The following is a 25,820-nucleotide window of genomic DNA, read 5'->3' as shown; positions in this document are numbered from 1 at the left end:
CCATGCATGCAGACTTTGTTCAAGCCAAAGGAAAGGAGTCCAGAGGGAAATGATCAGTGAGGAGGCAGCTCTAGGGCCCAGGGTTATGGGCAGCTCCATGGGGGTAAGACATCGTTGGTTTTGTAATGAAAAGGGAAGAAAAGAAAAGCATGGATACAGAGCACAGCAACAGACCTAGAGAGGGTTCCAAAGACTTCCTAACTGTATTCCCTCCCACACACCTTATCTCCTCCTATCCTGAGCCTGGCCACAACCAGTGTGAGAGTTTCTGAATGTAAACCAGACCTCATTTTCTCCCTGCTTCTGGGCTTTCAATGATATCCCATGACAGTTGATCAGGACCCAAACGTGAAAACAATGCTCAGAGAGCCACCTGTTATGGGCTCTCGGAAGCACTTCAGCTTCCACTCACAAATGTGTCTCCTCTGCCATCACTCAGTTCTTCAACTGTATTAGCTTCTCACCTCAGGACCCTGGTACATGCTGTTCCCGCCATCACGATGCCCATCCTCACCTCCTTCACTCTCCATCATTCAGATACTGCTTCCCACATCACTTCATCTGTGAGCCTTCCACAAAGCCCCACACCATAACACACCTGTCTCTACACATGCTGCCTTTCTCCAGAATACCCTGTGATGGTTAATAACGGTTGTCTGCTTGAATGAATCTGGAACCACCTAGAAAACAAAACTCCAGGCATGTCTATAAGGAACTGTTTAGACTGGGTTGAGGTGAGAAGACCCAGCCTAAATGTGGGTGGTACCATTCCTTGAGGTTCAGGGCTGGATAAAAAGGAGAATAGAGCTGAGTATCGGCATTCATCTCTCTCTCTGCTTTTGATTACCAAGGCTGTAGCAAGCTGCGGGGAAAATGTAATGGAATCCAGCTACTATCACAAAGCTACTACTTGGAAAAGTCAAGGACTTCTCCAAAGGTCAAGCCATGGCTTAAGAAGTCTTGATGATATTTTAGCTTTGTGTGTGTATATATATATATATATATATATATATAAGCTGGTTTCTATAATGATTTTCTTGTAATGCTATGCACACTTCCTAGAACTCCTAACAGTCTATTTATCTAAATTACCTATCAAACATTCAAGGCCAAACAAACAACACCTGTCTCCTAGGTCAGGCAGATGGCTTTATTTCTTTTGAAGTTTAGGGTGAGACCCTCCTTTCTCATACAACCTTACTAATAGACCCCTAATTTCTTACCTAACCACTTCTAGGAATGTAGACTGAGCACATAGATCCCTTTTTGATATAGTAACCATCATTAGCACTCAGTTGACTTCCTCTTTTACCACTCCCATTTTGGGCTGTAAAAGAAAGCCTGACAGCCACTGCCTAAGGGAAATTCTTATCCGCCTTTATGACCTTGGTAGGAATTCAAACCTGGTGACCTTGCTCTGCCAGAGGATAGCTATGCCTTGGGTTTATAACTGAACACCTCAGAGACTGGGGGGAACTGAGGTCTAAGGAGAACGAAGAGAGGATATTGAGGATTTGGGCTGGAGAGGATTTTTGACTAGAGAACTGGAGGTCAGGATGGAAGATGAGGAAGAGCCAGATGGAAAAGTACTAGATGGGTAATGTGGTGATATTGTGTTCCCCAAAGTACTGTATACCCTAATAAACATATCTGGGGTCAGAGAACAGAACAGCCACAATATTAAACATAGAGGTTAGGCAGTGGTAGCACATGCCTTTAATCCTAGCATTCCAGAGGCAGAATCTCCCTAGATCTTTGTGAGTTCAAAGCTACACTGGAAACAGCCAGGCATGGTGACTCACGCCTTTAATCCCAGGAAGTGATGGCAGGAGCAGAAAGGTGTATAAGATGTGAAAACCAGGAACTAGAGCCTTCGTTAAGATTTTAGGCTTTTGAGCAGCAGTTCAGCTGAGATCCATTTGGATGAGGACTCAGAAGTTTCCAGTCTGAGGAAACAGGATTAGTTGAGGAATTGGGAGGTGAGGAAGCTGGAGACCGTTCTGCTTCTCTGATCTTCCAGCATTCACCCCAATAACTGGCATCAGGTTTGATTTTATTAATAAGACCTGTTAAGATTCGGGCTGCAGGGTAAGAATGAAATGATAAGGACCTAGATGAGGCAGAACTATGAGAGAATTAAGATAGAACTTAGAGGGGACAGCAGATAAAGGTAGAGACAAATCAGGCAAGAAAGGAGCTAGGTTTGAGTACAGATAGATAGGATTCTGTGTAGATAGGATTCTATCCCAGAGGAAAAAGTAGATGGACAAAGAGCTTGGTGTATCTAGATTTATTCCTGCCCTGAATGCCTGACAGAGCTATAGCTGTAAAGATAGAATTTTGTTTTAGTGGAATAAAGTTAACAGACATAAGAGCATAGTGTATGTAGATTTTTTTCCCCTCACATATCCACACGGGATATAGTGTATTCCCTGGACTCTGGGCAATCCATAAGAGGCAACAACGACCAGCTGCCCCATGCTCTTGCCACCATGATGGACTGCAGCCCCTAGAACCATGAGCTAAACTAGACTCTTCCTTCTTTTAAGTTACTCCTTGCCAGGCATTTGTGCACAGCACTAAGAACAGTAACTAATGCACACCTGCTTCAGTTTGAAATAATAGAGCGATTTCTATAATAACTTCACATGAAGTATTTTTTAGCTTATGTTCCCTATGTGAGGCCATAGACCATCTCTGATGTACACACAATTCTGGGTGTGACCAAACTAAATCTAGCACTTGACATACACATAATAAGAACCAACCTGATGAACAGAAGATGGAGTAGCTTTAGATGTTTGAATGAATGGTATATGGCAAGGCTAATATTCAGATACTATGGAAAGTCAGAATCTTGATGGGCTCGGAGTAGCTGTGTGGCATCACTGTGTGGGAGCTGTTGGGGGAGAAGGCAAGCTCCCAAGGGCAGAAGGAGAGGGATTTTTTGGAGAGATGCAGAGAGGATGAGTTTAGCTTTGGTGGTCAGCCATCTGCATGACCAGCGAGGTCACTCAAGACTACACTGGGAGGCTACTTATATATTTCAGCGATTTACATATTTATTAATTAATAATCCTACCCTCAATTTTGTTCCTTTGGGAAATCTGCACCAATTTCACAGCTCCATATGAATACATAGCTAAAATGCCAGAGTAATTTCTATTTTTATGTATGTCTTCTGGTTGACATGATTAGAAATAAATATATTTAATCAGATGTGAATGTGAATTAGATATGAATCACAGAAATGATAATATAATCAAAGGCAGCAAAATTAGCCTGACATTTAGCTTAAGATGAATTGTCTCTGATAGTTTTCTTGAAGTAGAAAAAAGGAAATCCATTGGAATGGACCCAGGTCTGTGTTAGGTAGACAAACTAATAGTTCTCTACTCCTTCCTCTCTGAGTATCCTTGCATTGGCCACTGAATTATTTCCACCCTCCACAGGAAATGAAGAGTCGATAAGTATGCAACACCTGTGACTAAGGTTGGTCTGGTTCTTGTTAGAATTAACTAAAACCATCCAGGTATGCAATATTTCCACTTTGGAGAGTGAGTACCCTCCACTGTGCATTTCCATGTGGAAATAATACCAAGGGCTGAGTCACCTGGTCACTCTCTACCACTTCCCTTTCTCCCAGTAGTCAATGAGTCTGACCTTCCCTAGCCGGACCATTGATGGTTATTCTCACTGGTGTCTGGTGCTCACAGAATGTGATACTCTAGTGTAAGGAGGCCAGAGTTTGTCACATACTGACTGTAATGTGTAGGTTCAACCAGTGCACTCTGGGATTCAGCCCAAGGAAGGATGCCAATGGCAGCACGCCTCTCAGCCTCTTTGTTCAACTTTGCCTTCGCCTCCCACATGTTTCCACCTTCACTTCTATTCTCTTGATTCTTGAGCTAGACTTGGACATGATGTAGACAAAAATGCTGCAAGGGCCTACAAAGCCACCAGTTTTACCTTTTGGAGTAAAAAATCTAAAATTTCCAGTATCTCAGTAGGGAGATCACACAAGCCATCACTAGTCAAGGCCTGGCCTACACAGGTGCTGTCTCTCAGCTGTGGAGGTGAAAGTCAACCACATTTCTAGGTTCCAAATTTTAGACACTGGGACTTAATCTAGAAACGACTTGATTTCTGACCATTTGGGATCCTACCATTCCATCAGGCTTATGAGCCAGCCACCCTCTCAGGTAAAATGAAAGGAGGCCATTAAGGCCCCACTCTGTGGGAATTAGTAAAGAGTGCCCAGCAACGCAGGTAGCAGGGCTAACTTGTGTCAGCTCACAGTCAGTATTTGGCCTGTCCAGGATTGCAGTAAGTAATATTGTAAGCAAAAAAGAAAAATGGTCTTTTATGCTGAAGACCTAAGTTTGCTGCATGTGATATCTTGAGGGCCTCTACAAATACTAAACACTGCCAGAACTGTAATCTAATTTTTAAAAATCCTATTATTATTCTTTATACTAAATCTAGCCTTCCACTGACTCCATGATGAAAATAACCCTTGTGCTCTAAGCCTGTTATTTCCTCTAGGAAAAAAAAAAATTAAGTGGCAGAATATGCGCCTAAAAATATCCAAACACATATGGCCATTTCTGAATGAACTGGTGGGCATAAACCTGCTGACAAGAATGGAAGCTTTCTCGTGTGTTGAGCAGCCTGGAAAAAGAGTTGTTACAAAGGAACAGCAATCATGAAATAAAGAAAAGGAAGAATGCACAAAATTAATATGCCCAAATGCTTTCATAAGACTATCAACCAGAAGCTTGAGTGTTACTGTATGTCAGCTTTTCTCACAAGACTGCTAGGAAAGATGAGAAATTCCAAAACAACCATAGTCAGAGTGTAGCAGCGCACTTTTTCCACACTGATGACATCAGTAGGTGTAGACTCTGGATAGAGTCTGCATTTCTCAGCTATCACTGCCAGGGACTTCCTCCCTGCCTGTTGGTGATGCATACCAAACCAGACGCACATGTGTTGGCACTGTGGCACAGGAGAAAGACAAGCTTTGTGAAGGGCTTGAACTTAAACCCCATGCCAAATCTCTTAAGAACAGGTAATTGGAGAGTCACAGAACTTATCTGAATTTCAATTTCCAGTGACACCTGGTAGGGACTAGAGAATAGATGTCCTCAAAGTTGTGAAGAAAAACCAAACACTCGCCGTTGCTGACTCGAGAACGTGAGACATTCTCCCATCCCAGGATCCTGCCTTCCCCACACCCAGCCTCCATCACCTTCCCCAGACTCACCCATCTGATCCAGCTCTCAATCTCTTCTTCAGGCAGCCGGGACACAGTGCGTGGTAAAAATCGCACCAGCTTCTCTTTGACCATGGAAGAGGTCAGAACATCCTCCTCCTCCACCAGGCTGGCAATCACATCGGCAATCTGCCCTGAGCCTTCCACCACCACACAGGGGATCTTGCTTTTGATGGAGGTGTTGATGGCCTAGGGAGGGATAAAGAGTTGGACACATGGAAGGGGCTGCAGTGAGCAACACAATCCAGCTCAGGGCCAAGGTTCTGAATCAAGGGAGTCCATAAGATGCTTTGATGCCTCTTACCGCCCTTCCCTCTGCGGCTTTTATTTCAAATCAAAATCAAACCAACCACAGTGGCTTCATGAATGGCGTAAGTGAGCCAGTTGTTTGACATCCTGAGAAAAGGACAAATTCCCCAAAGGGCATGCTAGTGCACCTCCAACACAGATGCTTTCAACTACTAACTGGCTGCTCAGCCAGAGCCTGGGGGGAATTCTGTTCCCCCAAGACAATGAGTGGCTCTTGCTGCCACTATAGGAAGCTTTAACTAAATCTCTATTGTTCTAATAAAACTCGAGATGTAGCCAGGCGGTAGTATCGCACGCCTGTAATCCCAGCACTCGGGAGGCAGAGGCAGGTGGATCTCTCTGTGAGTTCAAGGCCAGTCTGGGCTACCAAGTGAGTTCCAGCACAGGCACCAAAGCTACGGAGAAACCCTGTCTCGAAAAAACAAAAATAAAAAAAGAACTTGAGATGCAAAGGCTAGGGTGAAAACCTGTGAGCGAAGAGAGTTACAATCACACCTGGCTAACTTTCTCAGTTGGTGACTCCAGAAGCCTCTCTCCTTCCACAGTGCCCCAACTAAAAAAAAAAAAAAACACACCCAATCTATGTGCTCTCTCCTCCCTGCTACTTCCTGTCAACCAGTTGCTAAGCCCGCCTTTATTAATTAATGCAAATGCAACATATCTCTACATAGTTAAACAAATAGTCCACAACAAGGACACCTCCCGTTCTTTAAGGCTGAATGCTCTCCCTAGCGAAGACACAATCCATGGGGCCAAGAGCATGGAGCTATGATGACTCTGAGGTAGCAGGCTGGGTGTCCATCCGCGTGCCTCAGAGTCTACACTCAAGATGTAAGTGCAAGTGCTGGGTGACAGCTAAAAGATGTGGGACTGAGGAACCCAAGAAACATTAGTTCGATGTTAGTTAGCCGCCTGGCTCCTGGCCCTGCTTCCCAGGACTGGCTATGAGTTGCGCATGTGCGGAAGTGCAGCAGAATCCTAACATTGGGATTGGAGAACCTTGACTATATATGGGTATATTGCTATACCCATAGGTTAGTGATCCATCAACCTTTATTGAAGAAGCTTCTTTTTGTGATGGATGATGAGTCCCACGGAGACCCACCCACACCTGGGCAAAGTGCAGAGAATGAGAGACTGCAGAATGCTTGGCCTTAAGGGGGACATCTCTTTCACACCCCCTCTCTCCACCTCCTCTTTCTTTGGCTGCTTTTCAACATTTATCTGGTGATCATTTCACACTGAAAAAAAAAAAAAGGCCAATTTTACTTGTTCCCTGAAATTTCTTTTAAAACCTTTTTCTTGGAAAGACTCTTGAATAGCTTTTTTTTTTTTTCCAACAGCAATCTCAACAGCAGCTCTCATAATATCTCATAAATACCTGTTGAATGAATAAACTGAAAGCCACACCATTAAAAAGAAAAAAGACAGTGAGTGTTCCTCTACAATCCCAGGACATTTTTGCCATCAAGGACTGGGAACTCCAGTGTGCTCTGGTCACTGGGCTAGAGCCAGTAACTGTGTGTAGGTCTGCTTATTCTAACCCCAGTTTTAAAATAAAACCAGGAAAGGGGCATGGAAATAATTAAGAGAGAAGTTGGACATTATTTTCTTAAAGATCTTATTCCTATAACAACAACAACAACAAAGCCCTCTGGAAGGCCACGTATCTAAACACTAACTACAGTGCAGTCACGCTGATGTTCATTTCTAGAGAGCCAGAGGCCTGGATTGGGCAGGTACAACAGTAACATCAGAACCCATGACCTGGGTGGGAAAGTGGAGTCTGCCAAGATAGTGAGTGTCACAGGTGCAGAGTCATCCAGGAGCTCACATCAGCAGCATCACTTAGACACGAGATTCCTGAACATGGAGTCCAGGGTCCCGGAAGTTATCTTTGCCTTTCTGAATGCATCTCCCTAACTTTCTCAGCTGAGGAACATCCTGTATCTCATAAAGCACTAACACATGGTGAGAAAACATTTCCTACTTACTTCAGGAAAGAACTTAGGATATATAGAGGACAAAGTCAAGAAAGCTCATGAACATATCTTTCAAGAATTTGGGACATCAAAAAGAACCAAATCCATGACTCTGTGGGAGAGAAGAAGGATCTATGATTAAAACTCAAAACACAGAAGAGCCATCCAAGGAAATAATAGCAAAAAAGTCCAACTAGGGAAAAGAAGGAACATCCAAACACAAAAAGTGTTTTAAACCCTAAATATATATTGTCAGGAAAAATCTTGCCACAACAAATTACAGCTGAAATGCAAAGGCCATGAAGAAGCGAATCTAAAGTTATGGGGAAAGACACCAACTCACGAATGCAATCCCATGAGAGATACCAAATGACTTGGGAGAAACCCCAAGTCAGGAAAGTTGGGAATGGCAAACTTCAATCCCTGGAAGTTTAAAAAAAAATACCTGCCAAAAAGATTAGCATGCATGGAAAAGTTACCTTTTTAAAGCTGAAGAAGGGGGCTAGAGAGATGTTTCTCTCTCCCCTGGTACCAAAATCAGAACAAAATGGATCGAAGACCTCAATACCCGACCTGGAACTTTGAACTGACACAGGAGAACATGGGCAGAACACTTTGAGATATATACATAGGCAAGTCCCTGCTGGAAAGGACTCCAGTGGGTCAGGAAACAGCAGCAAGGGTTGAGAAATAGAATTGCATGAAATTAACCAACTCCTCCATAGCAAAGGAAAGTTAACAAAGTGAAGAGACAGCTCACTGAATGGGAGAAAAATCTTGCTATCTATACAACTGACATGCTCAGAACAAAAGAACTGTGCTTTTCTGAGACCCAGGCAATATCTAGAACCTATAAACTCAAATAGTTAAGCTCCAAAACCCCAAATTGTACAATCAGCAAATGAGCAACTGGATTCTGAAGGGGAAAAATCAGTAGCCATCTTGAGAGATGCTTCCCCCTCCCCTCCTCCAAAGTTATTTGTTAACCAGCAGTTTTAGAAGTGACCAGAAGTTGAACTTAAGGCTGGGACCATAAATCTATGTATCCTGGACTTGTCAAAACAAATTGAACTTATAGGAGAGTAGGACTGGAACAATAACTCTGAATGTGTATATCCTGTATTCAACAAAAGCAAGACATAGGGAGTGAAAAACTTACGTCTCTATAGATCCCCTGAATCCTGTTAGCCATCTAGACTTCATGTTTGTAGTTCAACCAGTAACTTCAAAGAACTGCCTCACCCCTAGTCTCCTCGCAATCCTGAGCTGCATGTAAACTTTTCCTATATAAACCCCTTAAAGTGAGTGCTCGGGATCATCCTCCTCCACTGGCTGTGTTGGATGTAGGGTGGGGGACCAAGCTTGCTTGTTTTGTTAATAAAAACCTCTGTGTGCTTGCATTGGATAATAGCTCTGTGGTGGTCTTGCTTGGGGGTCTTGCCACCTAGGCATAACAAATTCAACAGATGGTCCTCAAAAGAAAAAATACAAATGGCAAAAAAAAAAAAAGAAAGGAAGTATGTTTAACATCCTTAGCCATTAGGAAAACACAAATGAGAACCACCTTGAGAGTCCATCTCAGTGCTATCAGACTGACCAGCATCAAGAAATGAAGCGACCAAACACCAGTGAAGGTGCCAGGGAAAGCAATCCTTACACACTTCCGGTGGGAATTTAAATTAGTGCAATCACTACAGGAATTTAAATTAGTGAAGTCACTACAGGAATAAATACAGAAGGACCTCAAAATACAATCAAAAGCAGACAACCATATGATCTAGCGTAGCTCTCATGAGTACACACCCAAAGGGACAGACCTAAGTCAGCAGGCACTAGAGACATCAGCATGCCCATGATCTCTAGGGTACTGTTCACAACAGCTAAGATATATAACCAGACAAGCCACCCAAGAGATGGAGGGATAAAGTATTGGATGTGTACACAGGGGAGTGTTATCCATTTAAAAAAAAAAAATGAAGCCTTATCATTTGTAGAGAAATTGGTGGAACTGTGTATAATAGTGTTGAATAAGAAAAGACAAATAGTATTTCCTCTTGTATGCAGAATCTAGACTTCACACACACACACACACACACACACACACACACACACACACACACACACACACGAAGGGAGAGCGGACTGTGTGGGGAAGCAAAGAAGAGACTGAAGAAATGGGGAGGGGGCAGTTTACTAAACATGAGGAAAGTACAAGGATAACCATGTGTGAACAGGTCACGTGAGACCCATTTTATACACTAACTGGAAATGTAGCTTCCAATGATTAGACAAACCCAAAAGATTGGGGTGGGGAGGTGTCAGGGAGTGGGGGGAAATGCAGTTATTGGGTAAGCCTGTAGACCAGCCTTTCAGAAAACCAAGCCAGAACTCACTTTCAAAGTCTCTCTTCCACCTCCTTGAGCAAAACACACGATGGGGATCTTACCACCATAGTTGGAATCTGTAAAACAAGAGCAAAGTCTGTTCCGGATTCCGCCTTGAGGAGTGGGTGTGGCAGGAAGTGGGATGGGGCAGGAGATGGGAGGAGCATCTGATAGGAGAGCTCAAGGAATGGGTAATAACTGCTTGGTAATAACAGGTCAGTGTGACCCTGACCCTGAGCTGACAGATCACAAGGAAGGAATCCCTATGCACCAGACCATCAGCAGTGTGGCATGGGTAGTACTGCCATTTGTCACTGCTTTTTGAAATGCTAAAGTCGGTGCTTCAGCAACATTTGTGGGTCTGATTAGACTGGGTTGAAGTTGGCTCTTATTCTCTCCCTCATTTGTATAATCCCAGGTTTTCTTAAACGGGTGGTAAATTTGCATAATGAGGCATTCTCTCAATGGAGCTTAGTGCATCTATAAATAGCTTCCCAAGCTATATCTTAGTTGAAGGGAAAACAATTGAGAAAACAATGTCCTGGGAAGCAGTCTATCACTACACCACAGGACAACCTTGCTCCAAAGCAGGACACCTCTCAGCATCCTGCCCACAGGAAAGGAAGACTTGTGCAGCTTAGCAGATAAGGTCTTACAGCCAGTTTCTGCAAAACCAATGTTTTAGGTGATTCTATTCTGGTAGTGCATAGGAGGAGCCAAACTTAAAACATTAACTAGCCATCCAGTTGTGACACTAGGTGGCTTCTTAACAACCCTACTGTTGAGTCTCAAACCCAGGTCAAATGGCTGAGCTGCCTATTTAACATATCAACACTGACACTGGCTGCCATGTTCTCCCAGCATCTCTCAGTCCCTACCTGTTTCAGAGAATGGCTGGCATACCCAGATCTTTACCCTGAACTCTCCAGCCCAGGGGCTGTGCTGGGCTACCCTTCCCCCAGAGGCTCCTCCCTAAATAACCCAGACATTTGGTTACCTTCCACGCTTTGTACTTCTGCCCTCTTGATGGCTACACTCTGTTCCTCTCTCTCTCCCTCTGTCTCCCCCCTCCCCTTCTACCCACAGGGCCCAGCTCAGTCGGTCATGTCCACTTTGGACTCTCCCAGATGTCTCTGCCTCTGGCTACACTCTCCCACATATCTATACTAAACTTCCCCTCCACCATACCTAGGAGCAGTCATGTCTGTTTCCTTCCCTTTTATTTATTTGTTTGTTTGTTTGTTTGTTTGTTTGTTTGTTTGTTTTTCAATCATCTACAACTGCATTGCTTCTTAAACACATATTTGTCCATTAGGGGCTTCACTTGTTCCAGATGCCTATAGAAAAAAGCCAGCAGGCTTCCTAAATGAATGAATGCAAGAAGGTATCTGTCACTGCCTTCAGCACACTGAAGGACATGTCAGTGACCCTGGGAGAGGCACTCCAGGGTTGCTGAAGAAAGAGGAGAAATATAAGCTCCTCTTTAGCAGAGAAGACACTGAATCAAGATGGCTAGCCCCAGCAGTCACCACAACAGCCATGCATGGCTGGCCTCCCGGTTCCTAACTGCTGACCTTGACTGGTCCGCTCAGAGATGTACTTCTCCAGCTGATTCCGCAGCTTGGCTTCCACCGTGGGGTGTCCGTGACATCCATTGTCCACCAACAGCAAGTGAGTGTGGTTGTTGTCTAGGATGTATAGAGGGTCTCTCTTGAAGTCATCCATGATGTATTGAGCCGAGAAATAGCCCTGCAAAGCACAGGGACACTTGATTTTGAGATGCAGGGTGACACTATCACGACCCTACCAAAGTTAGAGAACTTGTGTTTATTATGTGTGTCCTCTTGCAACTGTTCTGACAAGGAACACTAGTTTAAGTGGGAAAACATGGTGATGAACAGCTTAGGGTGGACTGAAAACGGAGAAGGAGAGCTGTGCATCTTTTTCATACGCATATAATGCTCTCATGACTCAAAAATAAAATACTGATCAAAGATTTAAAAAAAAAAACAGATGATGAAAGCTAAGAACATTCTCTGAAGCAGATCTAAAATGTAGTGCAATAAGTGTTTCAAACAGTCGCCTTGTCTTTTCAGGTTGGCTGAGCCTCCATCCTGTTCCACCCCATAGCAATGAGAGCTATAGAGAACCCTGTGAGCCTGTATCAGAAGATGTGGCCAACACGATTATTATGAACACGTTGTTTCATACAGAAGACCAAACACTGGCACCCAGGAAAATAATAGAGAAACCAGGAAGCCAACCACAATATTACAAGAGTTTATGGCAAAACCATGATGTCACTGAAAATTGTCATCACAAATAAAAAACAAATAAAAACTAGCATTATAATTTTTTAAAAAGATTTATTTATTATGTATACAGTGTTCTGCCTACATGTATGTCTGCAGGTCAGAGGAGGGCACCAGATCTCATTACAGATGGTTGTGAGCCACAATGTGGTTGCTGAGAATTGAACTCAGGACCTCTGGAAGAGCAGTCAGTGCTCTTAACCTCTGAGCCATCTCTCTAGCCCTAGCAGTATAATTTAAGCCTCTAAAAACTATGTCTTCTACAGAAATGAAGACTGTAGCACATAAATGAAAATGTAAATTATACTTAATTCTAAGAGCCACGGGTTGTTGTCATCAAGATTTTATGTGCAGTTAGTTATTTTCTATGCATATATCTGTGTGGTTCATAATTTCATACTTATAAGCATTTCCATGCTGTCAAAACATCTTCAGAAGTAGTATTTTCCTACTTCTAGGGTTATTCTTCACTTGGGTGGTAATTTGTCTGGACTTCCCTCTTTAGCAATAAATATTACTAGATTATAATATCTAATAATAAATATCTAGTCACAAATATTGCTAGATATCTAGACTTATATCAATTCTTGATTATTATAGAAATACTTTAACGAACATCTTTGCCCCAATATTAAGTACTCTAGGGACAAATTTATTAAGGTAATTGTTGGACTTTGCTATAAATCGTTTTTATACTCCTGGTACATGTCTAAACAGTGTTCTGGGAAGAACACAGATATGACTCTTAGGTTCCTGTGTCTCTTCTTAGCCTCAAAAATGGTGACAGAGACAAGAAAGTGAAACATGTTTTCTTAAAACCATATCCCTTAACATTTACCATCTAAATGTATGTGAGCCACAGATAGAATAAGGTGTGCATTAAATTTAAATTTCTGAACATCTAGCCCAAATCTGAGTAGGACTTGGAGAGTTTCTCACTGTTTCCAAATCATCACGCTTGACACATATGATATCATATGTCTACAGTGCATTCTGGACATGATTGGAGGGGGTCTGCTACCTTCTCAATCAGTTCTCAAGAAACATTTGGTGGTGTGGGTCTCACAACCTTCTTCTTACTGGCTTAAGGATAGAGAACAATAGTGGATTTGAACTCTCAAGAATCTAGCACAGCAGTGCAGGATTGCACCCACAAGTGAGCCCCTTTGAGATGGATTTGGATCATAAATTATAAAAACAATAGGCCCAAATCTAACATGAGCTTTCTGGGGATGGATGTTAATGACAAAATACCTCCACTTGAGTCCTTTAAGTATGCCCCCTCCCCCTTGTTTTTTTGACTGCTGAGGTCCATAGGCTGTTCTAAGACAGGCTTTCCCACGATCTGGCTCCATCACAGAGCCCCAGCACTCAGGCCATAGCCATTGCCCTGGTCTCTCTCCCACAGAACCTTGCAGACCTCCTGCCCCACCAGTACCTCATCATTGCAGTTTCTGATGAGGGTGTCCCTGTTGGAGACCATGCCCCATGCCGCTATGCCAATGGCCACGATGTTCTCTTCTGAATTCCTGCTGATGGTGTTGTCTCTCACCACTTCTCCTATGTACTTCATCAGACCGTAATGAGTGCCTCCTGTGAGAATCCAGGCTCCTGTGGATGAAGGCGGGGAAGCTGAACATCACCTGATACTGAGTAAGGTTTCCTCCTGTTTCCAGACTCCTAAGGAAACCTTCCTGCCATGACTCTAAGATTCTGTCTGCACTGAGAGCTGGACTATGGGATGGGACCACGTGGCAAACAAGAAGAGGGTCCCAGTTCATCAAGGGCTCCTGAGAGGCACGTACCAGAAAGCACAAGTTCTGGGCCCCGTTCTAGATACGCATTCTTAACCGGTATAGAAGGTGGACTCATGAGTCTCCAGGGGAATGCTTTCATGAACAGTGAATGCCTGGCCCGAGCCTGTAAGTGAGCTGGGCAGAGCATCCAAAGATGGCCATGTGCTCTCTCTCCAGACCTCAAGCTGCTCAGAACAGAGCAGCCCTTCCTAGCCCCAGCAACTCTGCTTCCCACAACTTTGCATATTTTTATTAAAGGTTTATATATCCGATGATCTTCTCAATGCCAAGCATGTTGCAGAGTGCAAAATAAAAGAAACAAAAGATCTACAGGCTTGGGCTGTAGCTCAGAGATAGAGTGTTTTACGAGCACATGTCAGACCATGGGTTCAATCCCTAGCACCAAACAACAACACGAATATTTGGTACAATGGAAACGACAATAGTGTGACTCCCCCACTCTCCATCTTGAAGACACTCTCCATCCTTAGGGCAGTCCCCACTTGGAGGACACTCTCCATCCTTAGGGCAGTCCACACTTGGAGGACACTCTCCATCCTTAGGGCACTCCCCACTTGGAGGACACTCTCCATCCTTAGGGCACTCCCCACTTGGAGGACACTCTCCATCCTTAGGGCACTCCCCACTTGGAGGACACTCTCCATCCTTAGGGTACTCCCCACTTGGAGGACACTCTCCATCCTTAGGGCACTCCCCACTTGGAGGACACTCTCCATCCTTAGGGCACTCCCCACTTGGAGGACACTCTCCATCCTTAGGGCAGTCCACACTTGGAGGACACTCTCCATCCTTAGGGCAGTCCCCACCCTGAGAAGTCACTCTTTACCGACTCTAGCGAATCCCGAGGCAGCCCTCCTCTCTAGTTGTTAGGAAGACCTTTCTTTGCTGCCTGTCTCGTTGTCTGATTTCCTTGCCGTCTTTGACCTAGGTCATCGGTCACCTCTCACATCGAAGACCTGACAGTACTTACAGTGTGGCCCTTAGAAGGTTCAAACCTGATTCCTTAAGCCAGTTCTCAGCATTCCTTCTTAAAACAAGGTAACTGGACATGACCAACACCAAGAACTCTGGAGTATCATTTCTTTGCTCTGGCTAGACTGATAGTCTACCTTGCTAAGCTAGTTAGAAATCAGCTGTCTTCCAGGCCAAGGACATTTATTCTGTTCACATTGTGTGTACGTGTGTGTGTGTGGAGGGGGTATGTATGTATGTGTGTACCTGTGTGTGTATGTGTGTGTCAACATGCATGTACATGTGTATGCGTATGTGTGTGTACATATGTTTATGTGTGTATATGTGTGTACATGTGTGTATGTATGTGTGTATGCATATGTGTGTGTACACATGTGCTTGAGTATCTGCTACAGCATGTGTGTAGGTCAGAGTACAGCTTTCAGTCAGTTCTCTCCCATCTTGTGGGTTCCAGGCATCGACTCAGGTTGTCAGCCTTGATGGGAAGCACCTTTACCTGCTTAGCCATCTTGCTGGTCCCAATGCCGGGGACCTTCGTGTGTTTTCTTCTACGTTATTCCCAGGGCCTACAACAACCTTGGATGTACACTGGGAAATTCAGATCTAAGATGAAGTGTGTTTCCCCAGTTCTGTCCGTCAATGCCCCATTTGCAAAAGAAGTTTCAGAAATGCTAAGTTCAGGCAAACTGAACTCACTTAATGAGAAAGACATCAGCCAAACCTAAGCTGAGATCTGCAGAGCTATTGATGTGTGCTCATCAGCATATGGTGTCGGACGAAAGGCTGAGAACTATTGCTGATGCAAGAACCCAGGAAGGTGAAAGGTTACGGGACTTTGGAACCCAAAAGGAGAAAAAGTTTCTTCCTCAGAAAGGTCATTAAGGGGCACAATGACTATTAGTCTCCGTCAGTGTGAACTGTCCCTGCCCTAGGCTGGAAAATTGCACTGGAGTCTACATAAGGGCACGTCCCTCCTCTTAGGAGATGCATGCAGTGAATTTGGGGCTAAGAGCCATGATGTCTCAGTCTACTCAAATCATTTTGCCCCAAACCCTAGTTCATGAATATTCATAAAACATTAGAAGACAAATGTAAAAATTCCAGCCATCAGTAAATCTAGAAGCATGCACCTATGTTTATCATATTACTCTTGAAACGTTTCTGTAATGCTTGAAAGTTTTTAAAATACAAAAAGTAAAAAGAGAGAATATACTAAGTTGAATATATGAAGTCAAAGCGACTATTATCTGGGTCATACAACTACACAATCCTTACAACCTATCCTGCAGCCTCTGCTCCAAAAGTACATCAGTGGTCTCCAAGATTAAAGAGAAATCTTATCAAAATGCCCTTTTTGATTTACTAGAATATTCTGGCTAAAATTTTATATGTGTAAATAATGAAATAAAACTACTGGGAGATATTCTTTTTGTAATCAAGGTAACCTCCTTAACGCCAACTGAGAGTTACTCTGTAAATCTGCCAACCAGAACATCTTATCTTTCCACCTACCTGAGAATTTTATTTATAATAATAAAATAACTATATTTCTCCAGGCTGGAGAGATGGCTCAGCCATTATGAATACATATTGCTCTTATTGAGGACCAGGGTTCAATACCCAGTACCCAAAGGGAAGTTCACAACTGCCTGTATCTACAGCTCCAACGCCCTCTTCTGGACTCTGCAGGTACTTGCACCCATGTGCATATACCCACAGAGATGCACATAGTTCTAGGAGCACCTGGATTCTGCAGGAAAGTGACAACTTTGTCCTTTGCACCCAAGATGAAGTGCAGACTAGGAATAATGATCCCTGGACATTCTCTCGGTGCCTGCGTACCTTTAGATTGTGCGATGTAAATCAGCCGGCTGAAGATCTTGCGCATGCGTGGCTTCAAAGCGAAGTTTTTGGCACCACCAGTCACCGAAATGACCAGGTTGGGTGTTTTGAGGTGCCAGTGCTGGGTCAGCAGTTCATACAGGGTTTCGGAGTCCGTGTCACAGGATAAGCGGATATACTGTGGGGGCAAGATAAAAAGCACCAGGTCTGTGTGCTCTGCCCTGGGGTGTTGGGTGGCTGCCTGCTCCTGGGGCATGGGACAGGGTGTCCTAGGCAAGGCTGCTACCAGGGCCTCTTCCACAAACCAGATGGAGATCCTGAAACTCCACCTGGTCTTTGAGGTATTGGAAGTAGGGTAAGCAAGAGACAATGAAGGGGTCCTCAAACTGCCATCTTGGCACACCTGGATGAGCCAAAGAGATGGGCAGCCTGTGGGGGAGAGTCACTGAACCAGCATGAATCAGAGCCCCAGACAGTGGGTGGAACTAGGTGTGCCCAGGGACCATGAGGACATAGCTTGGGGACTCATGGGTCAAGGTCCAGTCATCCAGCCCATGGACTAAGCTATCACTGAAACAGCATGGGAACACTTGGGGAAGATGAGTTTCTAATGGAAAGATCCTTGTAAAACTCATGGATATGAAGAATTGTCACCTTAGTTGGAGCTACAGAATACCCTCAGGAACGATGTCCCAAACTAAAGGGACTACTCACCAAAGTATTCTCCGATCCTCTAACAGTTAGGCTCAGCAGATGTCACAGGGACCCATGACATGACTAGACTATAGCTCCAGTCAGGACATCATCGTTAACTACTGAGTTTTCTGACCAAGCACAATCTAGTCACTGTCCTTTGACTTTCACAACTTGTCCTTCTCCTACAACGATTGTTGGTAATTACCCATCCCCCCACCCCCATGCTCCTGGACAACTCAAGGAAATTAAGGCAGCCCAAGCTCTTAGCACATATAGTAAAGCAGGACGCAGGTGCTTGCTTACCTTGCCTTTCTTCCCCAGAGACTCAAACTGAATGTCACCAAAGGCGTCTGTCGGAAACTCCTTGGTATGTTTCTTGTAGTTCCATTTCTCATTTTGGTTGATCTGGGTGCCTTCAATGTGCTGGCTCTGGGCATAGCCACACTTGCATATGCTCTCCCTGAGTCGGCCATGTTTGGAGAAAGCAACAGATTTCCATCTACTTAAATGGCTTGTCACATCTTAGGATAAACTATGCACTATAAACTTAAACCAACACAAGAGGAAATTCTATCACCGTCTCATATTCCCAGACCAGTTCCCTCATCTCGGTTGATTGTCTAGAAACTAGTTTGGTGTTTTGTTCCCATTGCTAAGTATCTGTTTGCCAATGGGCTTGCCCTGCGCTGGGAGCAGAGACGCAGAAAGCAGAGTCCTGCCCTCATGGAGCACATTAGGCATGCGAGAAGCCACGAAGTTGGTAAGAGGTGGAACTCAGGAATCTGGGAACCCTTTACTCTGCTTCTCACGTGGAGCCCAGGAACACGCAGGCATTAGTGCTTTAGTGCCAACCTCACCAGATGCCCAGCAAGTCATGCTCTTCTGAGGAGAGGTAACTTCTTTCCATGAGCTGCACTCATGGGGAAGACATTGTCTCCTGGCACAGGCCCAAAGTTCTCCAGAGCTTAGAAACCACCTTTCTCTACCAGATAAGAAGTGCTTAGATGACTCTGGGCTAATAATAGTTTGGCCTAGACAAGGAAAACTGTCACAGTGAGCATTAGCTCTTCCCGTTGGGAGCGCAACAGAATTCAATATTAACTGTCTACTAGGTGACACATATGGATGACAGGAAACTGAAAGAGGAGAAAAAGACACACAGTAAGTAGTAAAGCCTATCTTCTCCTTCTACAATACTCCGTAATCATTCAACAAGCATCTGAAAGCACTGCTTATGCAAAATAACATCTGCAACATCCCAAGCTGAAACTGATGTGATTCCCTGCCCTTAAGATGCTCTGTGTCCTCTGGAGTGGTTAAGTACAAATCTGGCAAAGAACATGGAGGATCCAACCAAATGCCTCCTTTTGGGGGAACTCCTCACCCAGGAACTCCCTCTCCTGCCTAGAACAGTGCAAAGCATCAAGTGAGCCTGGTGCACAGCACATGCTCTGCCAAGGAGCCCTGCAGCTCAGGGTGGTGCGTGCATGCACGTCAAGGAACAACGAAGGACTGACAACCAAAAAGAAGGGAAGGTGCGGCAAAAACAGCTGCAAATACAGTCCATGTTTGACCAGTCCAACAGTCCAGGGCAGAGCAAAGAAACAACGGAGCCGGACAATGTCATCCAGCATCATCATGGATGACCAAAAGTCCAATGTCCTATTTTAGATCCTTTGCCCAAGGCTAAGAGGATCAATGTCACCAGTGTCTCCACTCTCACAATAGAGCATATGACCCAAATGTGGACCATTTCCAGGGTATGGGGACACTTCTAGCATCCTTTTGCCCTACACACTCAGTCCACCATACAAGGTGATCCTGGAGCAAAGATTCCCACAACAGGCTGAGCCAGATAAAGATAAGTCAATTGAGAATGTCTTGTTTCTGGCTGGATTCTATACTTTATATTCTCTATCCAAAAATATAATGACATCTAGCAAGTACTGTGTGAATGGATGAGCAAATAGGAATGACATTGATTGGTCTCACTGTAAATAATTTATGTCTGCAACCATTCTCAATGATTTGTGTAAAGTAGATATTTTGGTTTTCCTTCCAAGATACAAGGATGCATACACACAACTGTCATATACCAGAGGAAGCTCTATGTTTCAAGGTCTTCATCACTGTTGAGTTTGTCTGGCATATAGCAAAATGTAGGGCAAGAATGCTGTCTGGCAGTAGATCGGTCATATTTTCATTTATGAGGTGATGAGGTTGAGATATGTTTCTGTGACTCCTAAACAGTCAACAGAAGTTCACAGCTCAGTAGGCAAGCATCATGACCACTCCAGAAGTAGATGACCTGTGGCCAAACCAAACCGCCTGTTTCTACTGCCAGGAAGCAGTGACCTCAGCTGCATTCCAGGGGCCCAGCGCTTCTCTGTTATTATCACTTCATGTGAAGTATTGAGGCCAGACTAGCCACCAAAGCCATCCAAGGGAGAGACTATCATGAGGAGCAAAGGCATCTCATTGGGAATCCTCACAAGCACCTGCTGTCATCCAGAAACTATGGCTGTTGCTTCCTCTTGCAGGCCCCTGCTGGGGAGCACACACTTGATGTAGGTCCTGAAGAGACTGTTATTGCTCCCCAACACATCTGCACAGTTGCATCAAGGTGACCTTGTTTATGCACCAAAATCCTGAGCATCTGCTCACAATCAACAGGCCCAGGGACACTTTTGACATTGGGGTCACTTTCTTGGAAATTTGGGAACAAAATCAGAATTAGGACCAGAAGATCTGTCCTCCTCTTCCCCAGGTCACACAGAAGTCCTGTGGGTGCTAAGAAAGAAGGAGGAAGTGGGTGCAGGAAGGAGTAGAGATAAAAGGGGCAGATAGGACTTTCTGAGTCCCCATAAACCTAGTCACAGCTTCAAACTGCTTGAGGGACCCAGCCACAGCCTACTGTTAGGTGGCATTCCTGACTCCTCACAGCAAGTCCCCTCTTTTCAGTTCAACTCATTGAATTCTTTAACAGAAACCCCTAATGACTGCAGAGTGTGAGAACTGTCCTGATTCAAAGTATCTGTGAAAATATTAAATATTTTTTAATTATAAAGATGGAGCTACAGACTAGATCCTGTTGCATCCCTCTGGCAGGATCTTGCCTCTGTTTGCACAGCCCCCAGGGAGCTTCACCCAGCTTAGCCAAGGAAAAAGGCGTCTGCTGGGGCTGAGCCACTTCTGCAAGCCTTTCTCTTACCAAGTCCCGGGGGACTTCCTGGGACAAGGCTGCTTCCCATGTTCCTGTCTCTGCTCTGTCACTGCCGCCTCCTTTGGCACAAGTCTCCAGCCTCCCAAGCTCACAGTAGGATAGCATATGTCCCACTTGTCCTTGTTACAGCTGAAGATAGACTCCTGAGCCCTTTTCCCTGCTAGGGATAGGGGTACATCTTAAATGACCTTTTGACAAAAAAAAAAAAAAAAAAAAAAAAAAAAAAAAAAAAAAGTTGTCTGGCTCCTTTATGGGCTGGAGCCCTCCCAGAACCAATATGCATGAATTGTTTAGAAACAGGGAAAAGGGCTTGCCAGAAAAGAACTGGGAGTATAGACATGTGGAGGAGGGGTAGGGATAGCAGAGAGGAGAGCTGGAAAGGATTGGGGGGGACTCTGGCGTCCTAATTCTAAACCTCAGAACCAAAGTTCTGAATCCCACAGAGTTACACTCATCTCTATTGTGGCCATGAGCCATGTGTGGTTATTTGATTTTGTAGTTTAACTAAGAATAATTAAGGCTTGTAAATGAATTCCTTCGTGACACTAGCCACATTTCAAAGGATCAGTAGTCATGTGGCGCTGCCATGTTGACAGCACTGATACCAAGACAGTATTGTTGCACAGAGCTATGATTGTAGACAGAGTACCAGGACTCAACATGGACAAGGAAGCAAGAGCCGAAGAGAACAAACCAGATCTGTGGGAATCCCACTTTAAGAGTGTTAGTAAGTAGCTGCTAGGCTACACAATGTCTCAAAGATGCCCAGCAGAGGAGAAGTTCCATCCTCCTCCTCCAGGGACCACTCAGACAGACATCCACCTGGGCTTAGCGCATGCATGCCAACCCCAGGGTCACAGCAGTTATCTATGACCTGTGTCCTCTAGTTTATCAAGTAACAACAAAATGGGGGTATCAGGATTTCTTGCCACTTCATTTGAGTCTCTCATTTTATATCATACAGGATAGAACCCATTCATTTTCTCACCTGCTCATTAACGTTATGAAAGACCCTCTTTGTGTTGGGCTTGTGGGCCTCTTTTGTAGCCAGCTGATCCCCCAAACACAGGGGAATTAGAGCAGGGGAGCACTCATTTAGAAGAGATGCCCCAAGGACACCGTTGGGAAGAAGGGACATTCAGATAGTGTAGGAGCAGGTGTGTGGAACTGCCTGTAATGTGTTGAGCAACAACCGGGGTGGACCCCCAGGCTCATGGGAGTACTGGAGGGGGTGACAGTCCCTCTCAGTGACTTCACCAACTGCAGTATTGCCCAAGCTAAAGGACGACAGGGAAGGACCAAACCAGGAAATCCCACAGGCATGTCAAATCCATCTCAATCACACGCCATCGGGGACATTTGAGATGCAACCACCTCCCGTAATGAACTCCTAGGTGTCTGCTCACTGTACTAACAGTCAGCGACAGTGGACTCTGAAACACAGAAGCAAATCTGGAAGAAATCTGTAGCTTACATGGCCTTGGAGTCTCTGGTAAAGAAGACACATTCTCGTTTTTTAAAGTTTGCCTGAATAAAATCCACCAAATCCTGTGAAGAAAAACAATATGGAGTAGTATATTACTTATCTGTTCTCTTATCTGCTGGCATTAATGAACACTATCTATGTCCTAGCCTGCCTTCAAAGGTCATCATGGCATCCTTTTTGTTTCCCTTAGTGTACTCTGGGTTTATTTTTAGTGACACATACATTTAAACTGTTTAACTAAATGAAAATGTTTCCAAAAGTAGTTACTTAGAGTTGTCTTGTGTATAAATGGCAACACACACACACACACACACACAAACACACACACAATGTTTTTCTCTCTTCACAGTTACCAGGGAACAGAAGTGTTGGATGATAGTTTGGAATTAGAAAAAACTATCGATGCATATTTCCATTCCTCTTCTGCTAGTTTTTAAAAAGGAGATGTTTTCCAAAATGTCCTACGTTTGTCTTTATTCTACTGTGGGTAAGGTGGTTAAGCATAACTGGGATCTAGTCCTAAGAACCAGCCCAAGCCTTTATAAGCCAAAGATGCCTCTTATACTGGCAGAGCAAGACATTTGAAAACACATTCCTCACAATGAGAGAACTGGCAATAGTTAGGTATGATAAATAGTGACCAAGATACAAAAGGGCTGTCAGTCAACAAAAGCACAGCAGATGGTCCAATGGGAAAACAGCTAGAGACAGAGCAGATATGAAAAAAAGGAGCCCACAGGAAAGCCATAAACACATGAAAAGCTCACCCATGTGGAGAGGCCACTTTACATCCACCAGATCAACAAAACTTAAAATGACCATTGACAGCCACTGCAGATGAGGAGGAAGGTGAAGGTGGTACTACTCAGGACAATTGCACATGAAGCCATTTCTCTGAAGACCCGTGGAGAGAAGGGTTTCCCATGAGCCACCTGTACTCTCTCAATTCATGGAGCTCCATCCTCAGAGATGTCTAGCCCTGATGAAGCAGGGCTGTTAGGGGGTTCCCTTCCCCAGAAACCCCAGTCAATTGCAAGTCATCAGGGGCTGGCAGCTGAAGTCCTCAGACCACATCCCCCATTGGTGGCCTCACAAGACAGGCTAGCTCTGAAGCCAGTCCTAACTTCTTGTCTCCTACAGCACAGCCAGCACCAGGTAAGTACTACAAAATTGGGGTTCCTCTCCTGGATGGAGTTCACCATGTACCCCCAACTCCTGCACTGACAAGTTCTCTGGTATCAGCCACTGGGGACCCTTGCCTCCTTTCTCATGCTTTGAACATGAGTGGCTCCATAAATCTCCTTGTTTAAACGCAGACCTATTAAAGGAGACATTCCACCTTCAACTACCAGTCCTCAACACAAAGGACATTTTTCCCCCAGATAGACCCAGTATACACATCCAAGAGCACTGGGTAACGTAGCTTCCAACATCCAAAGCCAGAAACCCAAATATGAGTCTATTTGAGACTGTGTAAATAGAATCCTGTAGTGGAGTTCCACATAGCAGATACAGCTGCTGTCCCCTAAAGAGTAGTGTTAGTGAGAAACTAAAAAGCTCACAGAAGAACACTTGTGGAGCACAAGCACACTTGTTTCAAACAGGGACAAAGCCAGCAACACATGACACAAGGACCAGGTAACACACAACTCAGGACAGGCCTGTGACAGGAGAGAAGACACCCCTGGCAGGGGCATTGAGGGATGTCACATGGGCACTTTGAAGCATTTTGCTTCTCAGGCTGGAGGTGGCTCCCAGGTAGTCATGGTGATGGTTTCTGGAAGCTTGGAAGCTACATTTCTTCTATGTGTACTCCTCAACAAAACTTAGGATACACACAGTTCCTATGCTTCTCCGCATAAAAAGCACTGGAAACTCTGTGCTGCCCAGTTTTCCTCAACAGAATATTTATCCACTTAGATGATTTTGAGTGTTCCTAACATAGAGGGCAGAAACTCAATAGCTGTAGGAAATAAGGAATGATCCTGGAAGAGAGGGTAATAATTTTTAAAATAATTGATTGCTAAAAGAAAACTCCCTCTGAAGACACACTTTCTGTAGGAACCAGAAGTCCAGGATGTCATCTGCATGATGATGTCTTCTGAACAGGACAGAGATGTTGCTCCCATGAACTCAACAATGTGGCTGCCTGCACAAGACCTGAAAAGTCCACACTAATAAACATGCCACCACAGATGAAGGAAAATTTCATAAAGCCTCACCCCTAGATGAAGAGCTACAGGCATCAATGGCTGCTGGGGGGAGGGCAATCCATGCAAATAAAGTATCAACACTAATTAGACTCAATAGGTGTCACACACACACACACACACAGACACACACACACACACATCAATATAGAAGAAGAGGTCAGGGATTCAATAAGGTGTTGTGGGGGGGTACACAGGAGAGGTTGGAGGGGAAAAGGGAACAAACAGAGATGATATAAATATGTATAAACTTGTATAAAATCCTCAAATTTTACCATAAAAAATTATTTAAGAAACACGGTGTTTAAAATTTTTCCTAATGGCTTATTAAAATGATTGCCATCTTAAAAGAGAAATGCTTGAAATACAATACAGCAATGAACATGCTTCTACATTCTACAAAAATATAACTCATAAAACAAATACTAATTAGGACACAAGAGATTATCTTTTTAAAGACGGCCAATCAGTCACTAAATAACCCTAACGTCGTCAAGTGGCCTCAGTGCGGACTTACACTGTCACTGTAGGACACGTCGGTGCTCCGAGACACACTGGAGTACAGGGTCCGGGTGCTGCCCAGGGTCCCGTTCCTGCGGCTCCTCATGCTGAGCCTGGCTCCCTCGAAGGACATCTTGCCTGTGGAAATTGGAGAACGAGCAGGTTACACACAGTAAAAGGACTTCCCTGGAAGCATGTGTCCTGCTGCCCCTTCCTGCCACTCTCCTTTCCTTACCGTGGGCAGTGGTCTATGTTCCATCTGGCTCACCTGCATTGTCTACCCTGCACCTATTTCATCCTCTGGGACTCAGCAGGCATTTCTGCCCTTCAGCGCTGTGTCCTCTCCCATTCCTCATGCCTCAGTGCTGCCACCTCATGGTAGCAACAGGCACGGCATTTTATGACTACAGCATTCCTGAGACAAACTTGGGTGACCCGCCCCACAGTACCATCCACTGCGTTTGCACTAATTGTCTACTTGGTTGATGAATGTGGAATGCCTAACATTAAAAAAATGTATAAAAATATCTCCCCCCCCCCCCCCGCCCCGTAAGCATTCACATTCCAGGGCACATGTGGAGGTCAGAGGCCAACTTAAGGAGGTAGGTTCTTCCCTTCCACAATGCATTCCAAGAACTGAACTCGGGACCTCAGGCTTGTGTGGCAAGTATTTCACTTGCTGAACCAGCTCGCTGGCCTCTGGCTGGCATCATGTATCAGTCAGCTCATTGCCACTGTGGAGACAGGATCTTGGGTCTGATCCAAATCAAGCAAGGCCTGTAGGTCACACGCCCCAGGTCTCCCTGAAACT

General features: G+C 44.6%; 1 protein-coding gene across 1 annotated transcript in view; it reads right to left on the bottom strand.

The window, feature by feature from the left end:
* Positions 1 to 25,308, bottom strand: part of Trpm8 (transient receptor potential cation channel subfamily M member 8) — a 75,444-nt gene extending 50,136 nt beyond the window's left edge. Inside the window, exons 1-9 of the mRNA XM_036173395.1 lie at positions 25,245 to 25,308; positions 25,026 to 25,147; positions 22,287 to 22,360; positions 17,893 to 18,049; positions 16,894 to 17,071; positions 13,701 to 13,873; positions 11,525 to 11,699; positions 9,960 to 10,027; positions 5,267 to 5,464 (exon numbers count right to left, since the gene is read on the bottom strand). Of these exons, the coding sequence (XP_036029288.1) occupies positions 5,267 to 5,464; positions 9,960 to 10,027; positions 11,525 to 11,699; positions 13,701 to 13,873; positions 16,894 to 17,071; positions 17,893 to 18,049; positions 22,287 to 22,360; positions 25,026 to 25,142 (1,140 nt within the window). The 5' untranslated portion in view covers positions 25,143 to 25,147; positions 25,245 to 25,308. The remainder of the gene's footprint in view (positions 1 to 5,266; positions 5,465 to 9,959; positions 10,028 to 11,524; positions 11,700 to 13,700; positions 13,874 to 16,893; positions 17,072 to 17,892; positions 18,050 to 22,286; positions 22,361 to 25,025; positions 25,148 to 25,244) is intronic.
* Positions 25,309 to 25,820: the final 512 nt, after the last annotated feature.

This window comes from Onychomys torridus, chromosome 23 (assembly GCF_903995425.1).
Source record: "Onychomys torridus chromosome 23, mOncTor1.1, whole genome shotgun sequence".
Lineage (NCBI taxonomy): Eukaryota > Metazoa > Chordata > Mammalia > Rodentia > Cricetidae > Onychomys > Onychomys torridus.
Note: the sequence above shows the minus strand (reverse complement) of the source record. Positions and strands in the feature narration are given on the sequence as shown.